General features: G+C 50.0%; 1 protein-coding gene across 1 annotated transcript; it reads left to right on the top strand.

Moving 5' to 3' along the window:
* The first annotated feature begins 71 nt into the window (after positions 1 to 71).
* atm (ATM serine/threonine kinase) lies at positions 72 to 20,041 on the top strand. Its single transcript, XM_037468877.2, has 63 exons — positions 72 to 322; positions 420 to 534; positions 688 to 806; positions 1,060 to 1,205; positions 1,319 to 1,483; positions 1,584 to 1,749; positions 1,885 to 2,123; positions 2,230 to 2,399; positions 2,537 to 2,715; positions 2,798 to 3,169; positions 3,279 to 3,482; positions 3,781 to 3,882; positions 3,989 to 4,223; positions 4,306 to 4,437; positions 4,560 to 4,685; positions 4,776 to 4,865; positions 4,956 to 5,136; positions 5,303 to 5,496; positions 5,570 to 5,649; positions 5,756 to 5,911; positions 6,345 to 6,420; positions 6,516 to 6,658; positions 6,750 to 6,867; positions 6,971 to 7,141; positions 7,231 to 7,406; positions 7,535 to 7,778; positions 8,059 to 8,174; positions 8,295 to 8,421; positions 8,512 to 8,711; positions 8,804 to 8,978; positions 9,178 to 9,336; positions 9,499 to 9,631; positions 9,732 to 9,827; positions 9,920 to 10,091; positions 10,186 to 10,327; positions 10,421 to 10,597; positions 10,751 to 10,928; positions 11,030 to 11,135; positions 11,219 to 11,377; positions 11,577 to 11,685; positions 11,954 to 12,042; positions 12,158 to 12,260; positions 12,337 to 12,485; positions 12,672 to 12,776; positions 12,861 to 12,980; positions 13,135 to 13,369; positions 13,450 to 13,620; positions 13,843 to 13,962; positions 14,136 to 14,353; positions 14,876 to 15,080; positions 15,167 to 15,292; positions 15,452 to 15,592; positions 15,709 to 15,847; positions 16,036 to 16,118; positions 16,523 to 16,663; positions 17,261 to 17,377; positions 17,514 to 17,663; positions 17,760 to 17,919; positions 18,158 to 18,244; positions 18,439 to 18,553; positions 18,809 to 18,872; positions 18,967 to 19,109; positions 19,209 to 20,041. The coding sequence occupies exons 2-63, from the start codon at positions 463 to 465 to the stop codon at positions 19,387 to 19,389; spliced, it is 9,267 nt and encodes a 3,088-aa protein (XP_037324774.2). The 5' UTR covers positions 72 to 322; positions 420 to 462; the 3' UTR covers positions 19,390 to 20,041.
* The last annotated feature ends 347 nt before the right edge of the window (positions 20,042 to 20,388 follow it).

Raw genomic sequence — 20,388 nt, 5'->3', positions numbered from 1 at the left:
TCTCGTGACCAGGAAGTGACGCGCCCTCTTCGCTGCTGATGCTGGGGCGGGAAGTCCTCCCTCTACGTTGTTTGCGTGCGTGCGTGTGTCCGTCGACGTGCGTCAGGATGGCAAAGTGAAAGTTATCAGGAGCTCAGGCAGCAACGTGAATAAATGCACTAAATGTGTGACGGCTCCGTTTCAGGAAGGAGGAAACCGTGCAGTCACCAAAAGTCAGTGGACAGAGTGGGAAGGTTTGAATGGACGTTTGTGACTCAAAAACAACAACGAGCTGCTCTGGCAATGTTGTGTTGTTGAAGAAGCTGATGCTACTCTAGTTAAGGTAATCTATGCTGATTTATTGTATTTTGATCCAGTGTTAGGTGGTTATACTTCCTGCTAGTAGTTTGTCAATGTTGACCGACATCCTGCCCCTGCAGGTAAACTGCAGGAAAGCTGTGCCCTCGTCCTCTGTGAAGCACAATGAGTCTGGCTCTCAGTGATCTGCTGGTCTGCTGCAGGGGGCTGGAGAATGACAAGGCCACAGAGAGAAAGGTAATGACGCCTGCATATGAACCACATTTAAACATTGAGAGGAGATTTGTTGTTCTGAGCTTTTTGGTCAGCCTCTCTGTAACCAAGTCAAACCAGTGAGTGTGGTATAAATCCCAGACTTTAGTTGGTTGTATCCTCCCTTCCTGCTTCCAGAAAGAAGCTGAACGCTTCAGGAGACTCCTTCGAAGTCCAGAAGTGGTACAGGAGTTGGATCGTACCTCCGGACCTAAAGCGAAAGGCTCCAAAACCCTCACATGGGATACCGTTTTCAGGTAATCCGGAATTGGTTGTTGTACATTTGTTCATTTTAGTTTTTTCTTTTTTTTCTTTGCATCACTCTGAAATCAATACCATCTGATTTCTGAGAGCCTAAATTAAAGTGAGCAACATAATAAATAAGGTGTTTGCACAATTGCTCTGGATCATTTGAATATGCTACATGTAGACTGTTCACGTTTTTTTTTTATTAGGTTCAATAAGCACTCCCTATTGAGTTTTTTTTGTTTTGTTTTTTGCCCATGTCAGATTTTTGCAGCGTTACCTCCAGAAGGAGACGGAAAGCATGCAATCGAGCAAATCCAACGTCACGGCGACCACGCTCGCCACACGGAAGAAGAAAATGGCTGAAATGTGCAGCTTGATGAAATACTTCATTCGATACGCAAACAAACGTAAGAACGCTGACTTTTTCGGGTCCTAAATACTTTGCCAGCTAAAACAGCCCAAATTGTGAGCACTTGAACCTATTGTTGGGGCTGCAGTTGAAGCGTGTCGCTCCGTGCAGGCGGACCCCGTCTCAAGTGCAGCGAGATGCTGAAACACGTGATGGAGGTCCTGCAGAATTCGTACAGCTGTTCCGCCCATGGAGAAGATTATAGCAGCCTCTTGGTGAAGGACATCCTCTCCGTCCGCAAGTACTGGTGTGACATCACCCCGCAGCAGTGGCACGGTCAGTGGGAAATCCCTTCTACCGGTGTCTGATATTGTAATACAAACTTTGTTTAGGGTCAGTGTACTGAATCCCTTTTGTTTGAATTTGTGACCCTTAGATCTTTTGAACTTGTACTGCGAATTTTTTAATGCTTCGTCCAAGTCCATCAACCGCGTGCTGGTGAGCCGGGTGATCCGCACGCTGGTGCAGGGCTGCTGCATGCAGACGGACGGATTCAACGACGCTCTGTTCACCTTCTTCTCTGAAGCCCTGCTAAACGCCAGGTGAGTTTTTTTAATTTTATTGAATCCATGTTTCAAATTGACCCTTTTGTCCACGTCTTGAAAATTCACATTTCGAACATAATGTAAAGCGACTAGACGAGTCGATGCCCTTGTTGTCCTGTGACCCTCCGTCAGGCAGGAGAAGCACCTGACCGTGTTGGAGCACCTTGTCTCGGGGCTCAACGTCTTCTTGAGATCCGTGGCCATGAACTGTCGCATGAGGGTGTGTCGCCTGGGGGAGGAGCTTCTGCCTTCCCTACTGTATGTCTGGGCGGATATGAGGCCCAGTGCTGCTCTCAAAGAGGAGATTGTGGACTTCTTTAACCTGCAGATTTGTGTCCACCACCCCAAAGGAGCCAAGACACAAGACACGGGTAGAGCAAATGTTCCTTGTCCTTAAAAAATGTTAGCTTCTTGCTAAGCCAAGTATGGCTTTGAACAAACGAGCATTGACTAGGTGCCCGCTCTCTCATATTTCAGGTGCTTACGCCGAGGACTGGAAGAGGTGGCGGAGTCTGCTGTGCAACCTGTATCAAGCCTTAATCAGGGAAATCAGCCATATAGGCAGCAGGGGGAAGTACGTCACTGGAACACGGCACATCGCCGTCAAAGACAATCTCACTGAGCTCACAGCTGACATCTGTCACCAGGTAACACAGACTATCACAACGCAGCCGTTCGTGCGACTTGAAATTGCGAAACGAGCATATATATATATATATATATATATATATATCATTTTGTTTTATTTACTGTATTTCCTTCATCTTGTGTTTCCTGCATGAAGCTGTTCAGTAATGACAATGACACCCACATCGTGGAGGTGACCCAGGCCTCCCTCGGAGCCACTCCGATGGGAAGTCCCACCCACGGCTCAGCCAGCAAGCGACGGCGCATTGAACTGGGCTGGGAGGTCTTGCGCGACCACCTGCAGCCTCACCTGAATGACTTTGACGTCATACCGTGGTATGAAAGAATCATATCACCATGAACACAGGTGAGTTTTTATTTATAACATGACTCTCTAAAACTTCTTCTCTCCTCCCAGGCTACAGATCACCGCGGTGCTCGCCTCCAAGTACCCGTCCATGGTACCCGGCCAGGAGCTGGTGCCGCTGCTGTCGGCGCTGTGCCAGCTGCTGGCAGAGCAGCGGCGGGGAGAGAGGGGGCCGTACGTGCTGCGGAGTCTGAGCGAGCTGGCCCGCTGCCAGGCCCGCCACCCGGAAAGCGACCGGGTCCACGGGGCCGAGCTGGCCCGGCTGTGGGGTCGCGTGTGGGCGCTGGCGCTGCGAGGGGTCAGCTCACCTCAGACGGAGACCCTCAGCCTGGACCTGCTGAGGTCTGTTGTCCACGGGGGGCTCATCAATATGGACAGAGAGTTCTGGAAGCTCTTCTGTGGATCAGCATGTAAACCGTCCCAGTGAGTCTTCGCCATTCCATATATAGTATATATATATATATGCAATATTTTTGTTAATATTGAAAATGTGTGTTGCTTTTAGTAGCCCTTTGTTTCTCTCTATCCACAGGGCCGCTGCTCTCTGTCTGGCCGAGGCCCTGCTGAACTGTCCTCCCCCTAAAAGTATCATCTCGCGCTCAGAGAGGGACTACGGGGGGCTCGCGGAGGGTTCTGCAGCACCGGACCTGAAGGAGACCCTAATAGGCTGGCTGCTGATGAGCGATCAGAGCGAAGAGATGGAGGATCGCTCCAGACCTCACCCCATCATCTGCAGGTCGGTTCTGTGCTGGCTGTTGGTTTGTGGCACTCACTGTAGGTACATTCATCCTCGCTTATTTAAGGACGCGATTATGTTGCTTTAATGTACTAATGGTGGGAAGCTGAAGTTACACATCTGTGTTCGCTGGGGAAAACGCTTTGTGCTGCATTTACAGAATATGAAAATATGAGCTCCAAACACAGATTAGGCTTTCCTGTTTTTTATTGCATTTGTTTGTACTTTTTGAGGAGGATCCATCCCATTTTAAAATAATGGTGTGTAAATGTTTGCTTCCTTTTCATCTTGTCTGCAGAGACTTTCCTTGCAACCTAATAGCGACCCTCTTGGTGTCCCTGACCTTGAAAGACACAAGAACGGGCCTGAAGCGTCTGTTGGGTAGTGAAGGAGTAGAGAGGTGAGGAGAAGGATGCCGGTTGGACACACTGAGTGGAACAAAGTCTCACAATTCAGTAGAAAGAAATTCAGCCTTCATTATTATTATTATTATATATTTTTTTAAGTGCCTTCTCTCAAGAAAAAACGACGCCCAAAGCAAAAGACAACCTGGAGGAGATCGAGAGGCTCTACTTGCAGTTCAGCTTCAACGCGCCGGCTCCTCCCGCGGCAGCCGGCGGCGAGTCAGCGGCAGCGGCTCGGACCGACGGCCAACTCGCTGCCGTCTTTGGCCTCAGGGAGCGGTTGGAGCAGTCCCTGCTTTGTGTGGCCGACAACCTACTCAACTGCTACTCTCCCGATGCGAGTGGAACTTAACGCCGGTGTGTTTACGTGTCGGTGTGGTCAGTGACGACGGGTATTAATTCTTCACTCCCCTCCACAGTCTCACTCCACGCCCCCAGAGTGCCTGGTGCGCTGTTTCAGTCTGCTAACCGGGGCGTTGGCCGGCCACGTGTCCGCTGGGTTTCTGACGGAGGAGGAGGCCTGCCGCTCGCCGCTCTACACTAAAGCCAGGGTATCGATCGCATGCATTGCGAGCGCATTAATGATCCCCGGCCCATTGGAAAATCAAGACCGCCACGTCGAAACGTAGAAGAATTACAGGTCGTCGGTGTGTGTGTGTGTTTCGGTTCCCAGGCCCTGGCGCAAGACTTCGCCGGCTTTGTGTCTAGCGTGCGAGTGAAGATGACCGAGGAAGGAGCCATGGGCACATTGAGATCTGTCATGAAGCTCTGCACGCAGTCGGCCAGCAGGAAAAACAAGGTGACAAAAGTCTGCTGCCCTGCGATACCCCTCAATCATGAACAACGTTGTGCAGATAATTCAGATAAGTCTTTGTCCTTTCTCCTGCAGGATAACGTTGGTCCCGTCTCCTCCCGTCTGTTCATGATGATTCTGCCGGCCAGTCTCCTCAGTGAACTGGCTGACATCTGCAAACTGTTGGTCAGTTGCAAATATTTAGCACGTAGCACCTTCAAGAAGATTTGTGAAGCATCGACTCGCTGAAATCATCTCCGCCTCTCGTCCCCTCAGTTAAGCGACGTTTCCCGGAGGGTCAGCTTTGTGGACGAAGACGACCACGTGGACGATGACTTGGACGTGACCAGAACTCAACAAGGAGACGACATTGACCTGTTCGACGAGGGCGAGATCAGCGGCGCCGATGGGAGTCACAGAGCAAAGGGAGACAACAGCGAGGCTTCCTGTGGGCCAGGTGAGAGGGCGGGGGGGGAGGGGGGGCGCCTTCGTTTATACGTCCGTGTGGGATTAGAAGGAGTTTCTATTGAGGCTCTCGAAGATCAAAAATGCCTAAATTTATATTTAAAAAAAAGCAAAACCCAACTAGGTGGTTAACAAATCATGGTCCTGATCTCCGCCAGGTGCAAAAAGTCTGCTTGCAGACGAACATCTGGCCCAGCAGGACGTGGCTCTCCTGGCGGTCCTGGAGCTCCTGTGCGAGTGCGGCTCCGTGCGGCGCGTCCCCGGCCTGCTCTTCAAACCACAGGAGGTGCGGCGCAGGCTGCTGCTGCTGCTGGAGCAGATGGACTTCAGCAAAGCCCTGCACCTGAACATGGTGGGTGGCAGTCGCTGCGGAGGCCACCAGCGCAGGTGGCGTTTTTGAACATTGATATCTGCTTCTCCTCCAGTATCTCGTCCTGTTGAAGAAGCTTCCCGCCGAGGACTCGCTCTCGCCGGAGGAGTTCGATTCCCTGCTCCGCCCTCTGGCGTAAGACCATGTTTCCGCCACACAGAATGAATGTCTTCTTTTTTAGAATGCGTCCATTCAGCAAAGTTTAGTTTTTTATTCTCACATGCTGCTGCTGTGTCCACAGGGACCTGTGTTCTTTGCACCGTCAGGACCAAGAGATCTGTGCGGCTGTGCTGCTCGGTTTGTTGCCCTCCATCGCGAGCCTGAGGAACACCCACCACACGTCGGAGGAGATGAAACATGTCCAGGGATCTCTGCTGCAAGTGGTGTCTGGATTCTGGTTAGCGGCATGTTTTTACAGGCTGAACAGAGGTCGTGTCTTAAAGGGAATCCCCTGTCTGTGGCAAGGAGAAGGAGGATCATGTGTAAAATCTGCTTTTGGAAAACAAAGTCTCTTCTGAAATGTGTATTTTTGTATGACTTTACTTCTTTTTACTTTCATTACTTGCTGCAGCTGCCCTCACAATGTGTGCACTGTGTGTTGCGTGCAGTTTGCATTCATAGGGGACACACAGCGTTAACTTTGACCCTCCAGCCCATATATCCGTCACAATCCACAGCGAGAAGTTTGAGGGTGTTAATAAAAATGTGGACGTCCTTTGATTTGCTTTGTATTGGGAAACGCAAACTCTTTTTTTTTGTAGCTTAATAAATCGTATGGCAGCACAGGTATTGGAACGCACCCCTGACTCTATCGCCGAAATGTGTTTCAGTTTCCTGGGTCAAACGGGGAAAGGCATGACGGCTGTGCGAGCCGCCTTAGTCCGATGTCTGGTGGCTTTGCTGGAGGTGAGTTGTTTTTGTTTTTTTTGTTCAAAAGCCCATTTGTCAAATTCTATGTGCCAAAGAATCCTCCTTTTTGTCCCCCCCCCCCCCCGTGGCAGGCTGACCCTTGTTGTAACTGGGCAGTCTTAAGCATCAGAGGCCCTGAGGGTGAGGAGCATCGGCCCGTGTCTGTCATCCTCCCGTCTCACCTCGCAGACGCCCACCACCAAGTCCGCACGCTGGTAGCCATGTCAGTGGAGAGGTACGCTTCAGCCAACGTCTTCAGCATACATTTCAGCGAAAGACGTACAGCGCACTTCCCGAAAAGCGTCGCTCTCTCGATGCGTCCGTAGGTTGTTTCTGGAGACGAGAGCGGAGCTTCCGGGCAAGAGGAACATGCTGCCGCTCAAACAGCAGCAGGCGGCCTTCGAGAGCATTTACCTGAAGGCTCAGGAAGGAATGAAGCTCCCCGTAAGACCACTGGGGTATAGTTCATTAAGGGTCCCCCCCCCGCCCACCCCCCCTCCTTCTGACTTTCTATTCATGCCTCTTGTGTCCGTGCGATCGCACACAGAGAAGCAGCTCAGCCGAAGACCAGAAGGACGAGTCCTTCAACCGCAAGGCCACGCTGTTGAAGACCTTGTCTGTTGTGCTGCGCTGTAGCCCGGTCTGTGAAAAACAGGCTCTGTTTGCCCTCTTCCAGTCCTACAAAGAGAACAACATAGAGGAGCATCTCATCAAAAAGGTAACTTTTTTTTGCAGCACAGTGGAACCTAAACAACGACGCAGAAAGAGCCGAGTTCAGAGGAAGCGCTTGTGTCCTTTTTGTCCCAGATGCTGGGCAGTGTATCCAGAGCGCTGGGCTACAGGAGTGTGAAGACATTTGTCAGCTCCCACCTGTACTACCTGGTAGCCGAGTGGCTGGCGCAGAGACAGTCCGACGACCGCTACACCCTCGGGTCCTTCCCCTACACCCTCTTAGACCACAACACAGTCAAAGACTTCTATCAGTGAGGAACTTCTCTTAGGAATTTCTATTTCTACTCCATTTCATGTGGTTTTCCCTCCCGTGTGCAATGATCTTACAATAAACAGTGATAAAATCCAACGCACCTGTTGTCTTGTTGTCCCCTTGAAGCTCTTCCTACCAGGTGTTAATCCCCCACCTGGTCTTCCTGGATGACTTCGAGCAGGTGAAGGCCATCGGCAGGTATCTTGCCAAGGACTGGAAGGTGTTGCTGGCCGACTGTTTCCCCAAGATCATGGTCAACATCCTGCCGTACTTTGCCTCGTCGGGCCAGGATTCGCAGGTCGCAGAGCGGAGAGACAAGGCCCACAAAGTGTACGACCTGCTGAAAGACGACCACTGTCTGGGCAAACCGGTAAACGCATGCGCCCGCTTCTGTAATTTGATCACATCGGGACAGTGATTTCACTTTTAGAATACACAGTTGTCAGTGCGAGTTACATTTGCGGTGCAGAAGAACAGGTCGCAGAGTGTCCGTAATGCGTCAAAGTATTTCCATTGGGCCTCGTGTGTGTTACTCTTTCGGAGTTGACTCCAGTCTGAATAAGTCGCTCACATTGAAGCCTACCCTGGGTGTGCTCGATCCCCCCCCCCCCCCTAATCAAATTGCAAATTGTTTGTGCATGTGCCCGCAGCAAATTGACACGCTGATCCTCAGTAACCTGGCGGACATAGTGGTTGAACTGCTGATGACTCTGTACGAAGGAAGTGGAGCCGAAGGGAACACCGGAGACCTGACACGCTTTACAGGGTAATAGTTATTCAAATTCATCTGGTTTTCTATTTATTCACCCTGGATGTTAGTAAAAGTTGTTTGTCTCTCTTTAAATCAAAGTACATTTGACAACGTATGTGTTTTACCTGTGCTCAGGGAACTGGACCCCATACCGAACCCGCCATACTTCAGCTCCAATGTCATTAAAGCCACACTGGAATACCTCAGCAAGTGCAACAGTGCAAGCCACAAGACTTTGGTAGCCATTCTGTCAAAAACTCCAGTAAGCCGTGCAAGCAATGGTTTCGCCAACCAAAATTATTTGACCCAAGGGTGATTGTTAGGAGGTAGTCACCTGCTCTTTGTGCTGCAGATTTCCATCCAGAGGATTCTGCTGGCGGTGTGTGAAAGAGCAGCCGAGACGACCAACAGCTACGAGCGCCATCGCATCCTGCTCATGTACCACCTGTTCGTCAACATGCTGCTCGTCGAGGTGAAGGACGGCCTCGGGGGAGCCTGGGCCTTCGTCCTCAGGGACATCATCTACACGCTCATTCACCATCTGAACAGCAGGTCTGGGCGGCACACAAAGCACCCGCAGCATCACACGGATTTACACCGTCTTCCCGGGACAAAGTCCCACCGGTTTTCTTCCTCTTCCTCAGACCAGCTCAATGCGATGAGGTTTCTACCCGGAGCCTCTCGCTGTGCTGCGACCTGTTGACCTCCGTGTGCCGGGCAGCTTTGGAGTTCTGTGACGACGCTCTGGACGGCCACCTGCAGGTCATCGTCGCGACTCTGACCGCTCGGGCCAGGAGCCCGTCGGCCGTCTCGGGGCAGGTAAGCGGCCGGGTGTCAATGCACAAGACGAGTTTTCTGTTTTGATGATACATGTGAACATTTGGGTTGTTGTTTGGCATCCAGACAAATGCATTTATACTTGATAAATGTTTCCTGGATTTATAGAAACATATAGAAACAAACATTTTTCACTGGTCACATTCTAACTGGCGTTGTCTCTCCTCTCTGGCTCCTCCAGGTGAACGGCCTGTTAGGGTTTCTAGTGATAGAAAATCAACACAAGTTAAAAGGAGCCATCAGCCGCTTGGAGCCTTTTCCTGACCTCCCTGAATTCAGAGAGCTGCGCTCTGTACAGCACAGGCTGAAATATAACACTGAGAGCTTCAAACTGAGAGAGGTATGTATCATGTACACCAGTCATTGTGGATGCACGATGCAGCTCTGATTGCTCAGTGACTCACACGGTGGAAATTTCATGGCTACCAATGAAAATGACAAAATAGATCATTGTAAATCCCACAGCTGACCTTCATCCTTCATCCGTGTTTCTCTTTCACAGGAGATTGCCCACTTCCTGTCCGTGACGTCCTGCGACTCCTTGCCTCTGACCAGACTGGAGGGGCTGAAGGAGCTGACCAGGCAGCTGCATGACAACAAGCACCAGATCAGAGAGCTGCTCAAAGAGTGCCACGGTACGAGGCTGAAGCCGGTTAGCCGAGGAAACCTGGTCTGCCCATAAACGCTAAACGTCTCGTGCGCCTCTTCTCCCACTCGTCCCCGTCCCTCCTGTAGCGGAACCCACCGACAGCGTGCTGGTGAGGCTGGTCCTCGGCCTGCTGCAGCTCTGCAAGCTGGCAGCCAACCACCCGGAAGGAGCCGACATTCTTGGTATGACGTTTTTAAATAACTCCCCGTGCCGTGGTCTCCGCCTCGTTCGGGACACATGACACGAGCGTCAAAACGCAAATCGCTTCCCGCAGAGGCGGCGGGCAGCTGTCTGGGGGAACTGGGTCCCGTGGATTTCTCCACCATCGCCCTCCTTCACGGCCGAGACCCCCTGTATGAAAAGGCCGTGTCCCTCTTCGACTCCACCGAGTCGCAGTGCCTCTACGTGGTCCTGAACTGCATGAACGACGCACTCACCCAACAGCGGTACGTGGAGCCTTGATCTCCGTAGTGAAACCTTGTTGTACGAGACTGTTGTTTTGTTTTTTTACTTTGTTTTGTGCTGCGGTTGTTACACCAGCATTGAGGTGAGGCAGGCGGCCGCTCGGTGCGTGAAGGGCATCCTCGCCACTCGGTCTGGAGTCGCTTTCTGGGAGCAACACAAAGACAACAGAGACCCCCTGCTGGCCTACCTTAACCCCTTTAGAAAGGCCAAGGAGAAGGTGGGTTGGGTTTAACATATGAATCAACCCCATTTCACAGTTGAACTCGATTATCTCGTTCACTTTTACCATCTGCTGACTTTCCTCAATCAGGTGGCAGCTCTGACCGCTGAGGCGAGTGTGCAGGCCAGGGAGAAGCTGGTGAGTCAGCAGTTTTGGATTCCCCAGGCAGGCGGCCACAAGGCCTGGCTGAAGGCCCTGTGCACCGCCCTGCTCGACGCCGAAGGGGTCCGCAGTGAAGCGCTGCTGCTGTCCCGGCCGCTGTGTCTGGTGAGCACACAGCAGAACTCTTCTCCACCCACCTACGCAGTTAGAACGTGGTTCCATGCGCTTAAAGTATATATTTTTTTGTGGTTCCGAGCCTTTTCGAGGCATCATCAGCCGGTTCTAGTTTAGAGCCTTATTTCCTCGATGCGCCTCCAGGTGAGGGTGGACTGCTGCCAGCGGCTGCTGCCGCTCATCATCCACTCCATCCTCCTGGAAGACCGTGGCGGCTTGTGGAGGGAGTTGCTCTCCTCCCGCATCCGGGACTTCTTCAGCTTTTGTTGCAGGAGCGCTCAGGCCGCCAGCCGCTCGGCCACGCCTCTCAACTCCGACTCCGGTGAGTCACCAAGAGGATCTCTGTCTCTTTGCAGCGCTCACATTCAGGAGTTTGTGCGTTGTTGGATGCGCTTTGATCCCTGATGTTTTGTTCTTTTCCAGAATCAGACGCTGCCAGTCATGGCCTGTACGACAAGAACTCTCTGCGTACGATGCTCGCCGCCATCGACTATCTGAGGCACCAACAGAGACCCCTGGAAGCCGGAAGGTCTGCACTGTTATTCTAATACAACATGTGTTGGATGTTCTGGGACTTGGACCGGCTCATATTGACTGAAATTCTCCTTCCAGCACCTCGTTTGGCACGGTGAGTGACTCAAACTTCTGGCTGGAGCTGAACTACCTGGAGGTGGCCAAAGCGGCTCAGTCCTGCTCGGCACATTTCACCGCTCTGCTGTACACGGAGATCTACGTGGATAAGATCAAAGTTGACATGGAGGAGAGTCGGCGGTATGCAGCTTTTAAACACGTGTTGATGAGATTTACACATTGAATAATATAATCGTTTTCTAAATTAAACAACATTTCTAAACAATTTGAATTTGAAGCATTGAAGAACTAAATGCACATAACACAAAGTTCAATTTGCGTTTGGACAGTTTTATCAAATTATCCCTTAATTTGATCCATGCATCTACCCAATGTGCAGAACCAAGTCCAGAGCAACACGTAAGATCAATTTTGAAGAGAACAGCCAGAACTTCTCCATCTCCAGCCTCACTGAGAAGAGCATGGAAGACACCAATATCAGTCTGCAGGTCAGTTTGTCAATCAACACGTTTGTGTTTTCTAGATCAACAATGCAAAACAATTGCTCATTCATATTTATTCCAGCTGTGTTTCGACAAAATTACCCCTTTATTCAGTTGAAGTTATAATGGTTATTTCTTAACGGGAGTCCAGTTTAATGACCAAAAACTCCCAAACTGGTGACAAATGCACCGAACTTATATTGTAAGTGTGGATGTCAAATAGTATGCGATCCATAAAGTCATTCTGGATTTTTTCCCCCTCTCTCTTCTGCAGGAGCTGCTGATTGAGGTGTATCGCAGCATCGGAGAGCCTGACAGTCTGTATGGCTGCGGCGGGGAGACCACTACGAGTCCACTGACAAGGTAATCAGTAAACAGATCAATGAGACCTGCATCCCTTCCAGATGATCCCCTTTTCCCTGCAGTGTTCAAGCCTCATCAGAACTACAAAGGTCTCATGTCACACACCTTTTTTCAGGATTCGAACCTACGAGCACGAGGCCATGTGGGGGAAGGCCCTGACCTCCTACAACCTCCACACTACTCTGCCCGAGGTCACTCGTCAAGTGGGAATTGTGCAGGTGAAATAACAAAGGAAATCCTCTGTGTTTGATGCCTGTCGGGCCGTCTCTTCAGTTGCAATGTTTGTACCAACAGGGCCTGCAGAACTTTGGCCTGAGCAACATCCTCACCACCTACCTGAGGGGTCTGGAGAGCGAAGGGGTGGAGTGGGGGTCCGAGCTGAGAGAGCTCCGCTTTCAGGCCGCATGGAGGAACACTCAGTGGGACTGTGAGCTGTCAGACAGGTGAGGCGAGGGAGGGGGGTGGGCACACACACACACACACACACACACACACACACACACACACACACACACACACACACACACAGCTAGTAGCATAGGGCCCGCTACACCAAACACAACTCTCCCCCATCAGAGAAGCAGAGGCAATCTCTCCCTTAATAGCTTTTTTCTAATTTGCTGTACCAGGGGGGAGAAATCCAAGCCCGGCTTCCACGAGTCAGTGTTTTGTTCCCTGCATGCGCTGAGGGACAAAGAGTTCTCCCTATTCGACGAAACTCTGAAACAGGCCAGGTATGATTTAATAAGATCTCAGGTTCGGCCTCTCAATTTAGTTGTGAACAGTCCACTTATCCGCGTGCTCGTGCGTTTCCACAGGTGTGCAGATGTGGCGGAGCTGTGCAGAGGAAGCCTGGAGGCCGTGTCCTCTCTGTACCCATCTCTCAGGAACCTGCAGAGCATCAAGGAGCTGGAGAGTGCCAAGCTGCTCTTTTCTAGGTGCCACGAGCAGACTTTAGTAACCACGTGATCATTAACGCAGCAAGGAGCCTTGAGGCTTTACGTGTGGAGGTCTTGTTCACCTGCCATCTTGGGCTGGGAAGATGTAAATGTCCATTTGTCCTTACACCGCATACTATACTTTCAACACCAGGCCCTTCTCGGACGTGACTCTGAGGGAGGTCTGCAGACAGTGGCGGCAGCACTCGGAGCTGCTCGCAGACAGCGACTTCGCTCTGGTGGAGCCCATCCTGGCCCTCCGCACCGTGGCCCACCACGCCCTGATGGCCAGGGAGGGTGACCCCGACACCACCCAGTGCGTCAGCTCTGTGCTCACTGACCACCTCATGGAGCTGTGCCGGCTGGCTCGAAACGCTGGGAATACACAGGTATTGTGTGTGTGTGTGTGTGTGTGAGTGTGTGTCTTTCATTTTAACTAAATTTAAACCCGATTGCGATTCCTGTCCAGCTCGCAGAGCAGGCAGTGTACCAGATGAAGCAGAATGGTGGCGGAGGGTCCTGGGCGTCATCCCCTGTGTTGTCATGGCAACTGGAAGAGGCCCAGGTGTTCTGGGCAAAAGGGGAGCAGGGACTGGCCCTGGGACTGCTGAGAAAGATGATACACGGCCTCGAGGAGAAGGTCAGACCTACACGCCCCCAAAAAGAATATTGATATTTAGACCTTAAGACATAAATGTGGAACATCCTTAAATGTCACTACGCTGTCCAATGAGATTCTTTTTCTCAACAATTGCAACACAGTATGATTGCGGTCTGTGTGATTATCATCATCATCATCATCATCATCATCACGCATCTTAAATAAGTCCGTAGAGCCATTGAACTGTTCTGCGTTGTGCAGGTGGACATGAATCCCGCCCTGGTCCCGCTCTACACCGAGAGCCTCCGGCTGTGTGGCAGCTGGCTGGATGAGACTTGCCTGGAAAGTCCCGGAGTAATCCTGAAGAACTACCTGGAGAGGGTAAGAGGAAGCGAAAAACAAAAACTGCCTCGTGGTATGACAGTATTTCAATGAAAGAATAATACTTCTAAACGTCCCAAAATATCTTGTATGTGTACAATGATCACTTTGTAGTGATGCTCCTTTTTGAAGTCTTTTTGTAAAAGCTGTAAAAGTGTCTCCTGTTGCGTCAGGCGGTGCAGGCGATCGAGCAGGCTTCCGAGGATCAGGACGCCAGGCTGCAGAGTCAGCGGACGGAGGCCTTCTTGTCTCTGGCGCGCTTCTCTGACGCTCAGTGCCAGTCCATCGACAAATACATGAACTCCTCCGAGTTTGACAACAAGCAGGCGCTGCAGGAGAAGACCAAAGAAGAAGTGGACCTGATTAGGGAGCGTGGAGTGACTTCCAACAGGTGTGTGTGTGTGTGTGTGTCAGTGTGCTCTCTACCTTACTTTTTTTTTTTAAACTTTCATTTGTCAACACAACAAAAATAATATAAAGAATTATTTTTTCAAACTCAGACTTATTGGTCTTGGCTCATTTTCTGCAAAGAACACATATCAGACAAAATTTTCATCTACCGCACACCGCAAGCCCCCCCTATTTATATTACATCAACAACAAAAAAACGAGTAGCACTTTAATTTGTAAATGTGTTATAACAAAGTTAAAGGGCAAATATTAACCATATTTGCTGTTTTTATTGCTTCTAATTGGGATGAATAAAACAAATTGTTTGATTGTGTTGAATTAAAAACCCCAAAATGCAGCAGGTCCAACAGACCCACAACACCTGCTGAGTAACAAAAATGAAAACACCACACAAGGGTTAAATCTTCAGGGGTTTTTTTTGTTACGCGTCGGCGAGGAAAGAGAGAATTGTGAGACTAAGGCGGATCAATGAGTAGGCGGGCTCTGCCTCTGACCTTCACAGGTACACCATGAAGGTGACCAAAGAGCTGGCGCTGGACCAGCAGTCCCTGTCCCTCATGCAGACCGACAGGAAGCGTTTCCTGTGCAAAGCTGTGGAGAATTACATCCGGTGTCTGGAGGGAGGGGAGCACGACACGTGGGTGTTTCGCCTGGCGTCGCTGTGGCTGGAGAACGCCGACGTCAAGGACGTCAACGACATGATGAAGGTCCGCCAAGCCGCCCTCGCGTCGGGATTTGTGGGGGGCGGACGCTCGGTGCTTTACGCTTCGCTCGTGTTTTTTTTGTGATGCAGACCGGCGTGGAGCGGATCCCGTCCTACAAGTTCCTGCCTCTCATGTACCAGCTGGCCGCTCGCATGGGAACCAAGATGGCAACTGGCGTTACCGAGGATACCGGCTTCCACGACGTCCTCAGCAGCGTAACGCAACTTTTTCTGATAGATACATATCAACGATGACTTTATCCAAGTGCAAAACAGTCGGATATTGGAAAAAGTCAACTCTCCTTAAAGTAAAACACCTAATGCAGGTAACGGATGATATATAGCTGCTGAGTCGGTACTTCTCTCTCCTCGCAGCTGATCTGCCGAGCGTCTCGGGAGCACCCTCATCACACGCTCTTCATCATCCTCGCCCTGGTGAACGCCAACAAGGACGAGAACTTCGGCAAGAGCCGACTGTCTAAGAGCGCTCCGCGGCAGCGTTCGCCGTTTGACCTCGTGAGACTTTTCAGTAGATTCTCCTCCCGTGAAAAATACCCGACATGAGTTGTATCAAAGACCAAACATAAAGACCACTCATCGTGCTCGCTCAAGTGAAGTGTTTTCTGGTGCAGGAGCGCTCCAACGTGGCCCGCCGGATCATCGGCGAGCTCCGGAGAGAGAGAGGCGAGATGATCCGAGGGGTCGAGAAGCTGTGCGACGCCTACATCACTCTGGCTTATATGGACGCCAGCAAGCACAAGGCGGAGAAGAGTGAGTCACACCAACAGGGGTTTAACGCTGTCCTCCAACATTCATCCCGTTTCTACATGCTGGGGAAATGGCCTTTTAGTTTGTTTTTGTTTTTTTTGGAATTGGGGAAATTACGCTTTTTGTTTTCCTCACCTCTAACTGTGTGCATTACATATTCACAGGTTTGTTTACTGATCTTTTCATTACAGAGGCTATTCCCATCCCTGCTGATCAGCCCATCACCCACATCAAAAACCTGCATGAGGTCGCCATCCCCACAATGGAGATCAAGGTCAAACATCACCAACCAATCTGTATTTAATTTTTTGTGAGATGAAATTTCAGAAGACGGTCAAATTTTAGGGAGTTAAAAGGCATGATGGTATTTATTTGATTACATAAGTAACCGGATGGATTTCCTGATTGACAGTCACTTTTTAAAATAAAAAAAATATCTTTCTCTAAAAACAATGAATTTTATGTTCATCTGAAACAAAGAATTAGAAAGTTGTGTCGGAGCTGTCACATCAGGTAGAGATATATAGGTATAGATAATATTTGATCACTTTGTACCCGTCCTACATGTTAGACAACAGCACAGAACGTATCACGCCACATTTAATAAAGGAGACATTTAAGTATTCAGCTTTTAAGAAAGTATATTTAAAGGTATATAAGTGTTTCATTTTGAAATAGGTGGATCCGTCTTGTCGCTATGACGACCTGGTGACCATCAGGTCCTTCGAGCCACAGTACCGCCTCGTTGGAGGAGTCAATCTGCCCAAAATCATCGACTGTGTCGGCTCCGACGGCAAGAGCAGGAGACAGCTGGTCAAAGTAGGTGTGCCTTTGATTCCCTGTGAGAGGAGCTCACCCTGCCATGAGTCGGCTGTGTGTGTGTGTGTGTGTTCTTCACTACACAAATCCCTTCCCTTTGAAGGTGGAGCGGCTGCCATGTGTGATTGAAGTCTGAGCGGCCTTCACAGGGGACCTGATCACCCTTTTAACTCCAGTTATTTTCCATGACATTATTTATGTTTCCATGTGTAATGATTCATTTGGTTTTGTACCAAGACAAATACGACGTTTGTTGTATTACTCTGACAGCTTTTGTAATGAGGACATTGTGTGTGTGTGTGTGTGTGTGTTTGTGGTTACACTTGTCAGCCACTTAAAGGCCAATAATTCACCACTTAGACGCCTTGGAGAGTCATGGTGGCCGGAGCAGCCTTTGTCCAATGTCAACCTCAGTAAATTGTACTTTTCCATCAAAGCGACTTTGCTCATTGTTCCTGTCACATGTGTAATTATTCAACGTCTCTCTCGAGTCTTTCTTAGTGTTGACAGAAGGATTCCTTAGTTACCGTCGCTATGCAGAGGCTCTCAGGGCCACGGCGCGTCCTCCGGTGACCTTTGCCCTCTCCTTGTGAACAGGGTCAGGACGACCTGCGGCAGGACGCTGTGATGCAGCAGGTCTTCAGCATGTGCTCCATGCTGCTGCAGCGCAACGCCGACACCCGCAAGAGGAAACTCAACATCCGGCGCTACAAGGTGAGGCCTCTCTTTACCGCTTGGTCCGGTGTGTCCGAGGGCAAAAATCAGGAGAAGTGGTTTGGGTTGCAGGTCGGATCTCTGCGTCGTCGCCTTGTGACCCACCTCCTTTCTTCTCCCCCCCACCCCCCACCAGGTGGTGACGTTCTCGCAGCGTAGCGGCGTGTTGGAGTGGTGTTCGGGCACGGTGCCGATTGGCGAGTTTCTAGTGGATCCCAATAAAGGAGCCCACAAACGCTTCAGACCTCAGGACCTGACCAGCTTAGCCTGCCGCAAACGGATGCTGGTACTGCTCAGAGACATTCTGCACCATTTTGCTTCAGATGGACCACAGCTGTCCCAGGTGGCTGATGTGACTTTGTGTTTGAACGTGCGTCTGCAGCAGTGCCAGTCGTTTGATGAGAAGCTCCAGGGCTTCGCCGAGGTCTGCAAGAACTTCCGGCCGGTCTTCAGGTATTTCTGCATGGAGCGCTTCCTGGACCCCGCGGTGTGGATGGAGAAGCGCCTGGCCTACACTCGCAGTGTGGCCACCTCCTCTATAGGTACAGACCGTCCCCGGGGGCTTTGTGTTCAGCTCCATAGCAGGTTACGCCTCGGGTCCTCTTAAAAGGGGCCGTGCTATAAATAGAAGTTACAGCTTATGACGCAGGCATAACAATACTGTTAGTGACTGGTTTGATTATGGCTAACAATGGTGTGTAGAGAGTCACTCACGGACTGCATGCAGAGCCCTTTGAATTCAACCGCCGAATGGCCGACTCTTCTGATTTGTACCCACAGTTGGCTACATCGTGGGCCTGGGGGACAGACACATCCATAACATCCTGGTTGATGAGCAGACTGCTGAGCTGGTGCACATCGATTTAGGTAAAAATCACTGCCGGCTGCTGTAATTCATGCAGAGAGAAGCCGCCTTGTGTGTCAGACGTGGAGCGATGCCATAAGATGCACACGCCTTTACTCTCGGAAGACATTCATAGTCATCTCGACATTGGGAATAAATGTGTGTGTGTGTGTGTGTGTGTGTGTGTGTGTGTGTGTGTGTGTGTGTGTGTGTTCAGGTGTGGCCTTTGAGCAGGGCAAGATCCTCCCCACCCCCGAGACTGTCCCCTTCAGACTGTCCAGAGACATTGTGGACGGTATGGGCATCACTGGAGTGGAGGGGGTTTTCAGAAGGTGAGGAGGAGTGAGAGAGAGAGAAGATTCTGCTGTTTCTGATATCATCAAACATTCATTTTAGTGAGGTTTTAGTTGAACTTTAATGCTGAGACTCAACTATTTTCCACAACACAACTCTCTCTTTTCTCGTGTCTAAAAAACATACTTGCAGCTCCATTTTAAAAATGGTGTGATCAGTGGCGCCTTCAACAGCCTGATAAACACTAAAATCAAATCACGTTCACCTTTTTTTTTCTTTTTTTTTCGGGTCAGATGTTGTGAGAAGACCATGGAGGTGATGAGGAGCTCTCAAGAAGCTCTGCTGACTATTGTGGAGGTGCGATCACTGCACACGCACAAACTCTCAGACCACCAGGAACTTGTGTCAAGCATGGTGTTTGTGTGTTTGTGTGTTCATGTGCCGCACACAGGTGCTGCTGTACGACCCGTTGTTCGACTGGACCATGAACCCGCTGAAGGCCTTCTACCTGCAGCTCGACGAGCAGCAGGAGCTCAACGCCACGCTCAGCTCCACCATGGGGGGCGTTGACATGGACAACCAGCGCAAACCCAGGTGCGGCGCCGCGTTCCGAAGCTGTCCCCCCCCCCCCCCTCGTTGACGTACAAGTCTCGATTCGTCCTTGACCTTGTGCTCTTCCTCCCCCCCCTCCAGCGACAGTCAAAGCTTCAACAAAGTGGCGGAACGGGTGCTGCTGAGGCTGCAGGAGAAGCTGAAGGGGGTGGAGGAGGGAACGGTGCTCACCGTGGGGGGGCAGGTCAACCTGCTCATCCAACAAGCCATGGACCCCAAAAACCTCAGCAGACTCTTCCCGGGCTGGCAGGCCTGGGTGTAGACTCCAGAGCAGCTGGACGTTTTCTTCTTCTTCTATGGTCCTTGCTTGTGCCGGGGGGGGGGGGGGACAGGAAATGAAACTATCTGAAAGTGATCTGGATTTGCAAAACTCTGCGGAAGGTAATTCTGTGTTTATTGTTAAAGGATAAAAAAGGCCACTATGCAAATGAGCTTGAGGATATAAAAATGACTCTTATTTACTTTTGTTAAAGTTTTGCTGACTGTACAACAGGAATTGAATTTGGCAGATTTCATGCACTGATTCTTGCTAAACAAACCATATCATCACCTTTTTTACTGCAGATCGTGACGGTAATTAAAAGAGACCAATGAATTGTATCGCTGTACCGAGGGAAGGGATCAGTCTGACATGAATATTTAAAAGGGATTTCTTTGTTGTTGTTTTTTTTAACCCGCGCAATGTGAATGTTGTCATATTTTTGACTAGACTAGCCGTTGCACATACCGTGTGAACGTATGATGAGGCTCGTCCAGGAGGGGTTGGTTTCGGTTGTCTCGTTTGCCAATTCAGTTCTTTTACTATTAGATTACTGAATATATGAATACGTGCTGTAAAGCTTAAGGGCTAAATTGAATGCATTCAGAAATGTATGATATCTTTGCAGTATACTTTTTATTATGAACATTTTCTGATGTCACCATCTGTATCACTAAATAATAAAATGAATAAAAAACAAATAAAAATGGTCTGTGTTAATTCTATTTAACTGATAACAAATGTGTATTTATTGATATATATATATATATACACACACATTATCAATCATTGACTCCCATACTGAGGCTTAATGTGGTACAATGGTGTAGTGAAGTTCGTACCTACGTGGCAGCAGCCCTCATTGTGTCTGCGAGTATTAAAGTGGAACCAGTGAAAACAAAGTGTCACTGCGGTGTGAGAACTCCAGAGTGGAGCTTATCTTGCACCTTAATAACTTTGGGAGCGGACACTTCAGCAGATTATTTTCCTGAAGGTTTGATG

The sequence above is a fragment of the Pungitius pungitius genome, chromosome 3 (genome assembly GCF_949316345.1).
Source record: "Pungitius pungitius chromosome 3, fPunPun2.1, whole genome shotgun sequence".
Lineage (NCBI taxonomy): Eukaryota > Metazoa > Chordata > Actinopteri > Perciformes > Gasterosteidae > Pungitius > Pungitius pungitius.
Note: the sequence above shows the minus strand (reverse complement) of the source record. Positions and strands in the feature narration are given on the sequence as shown.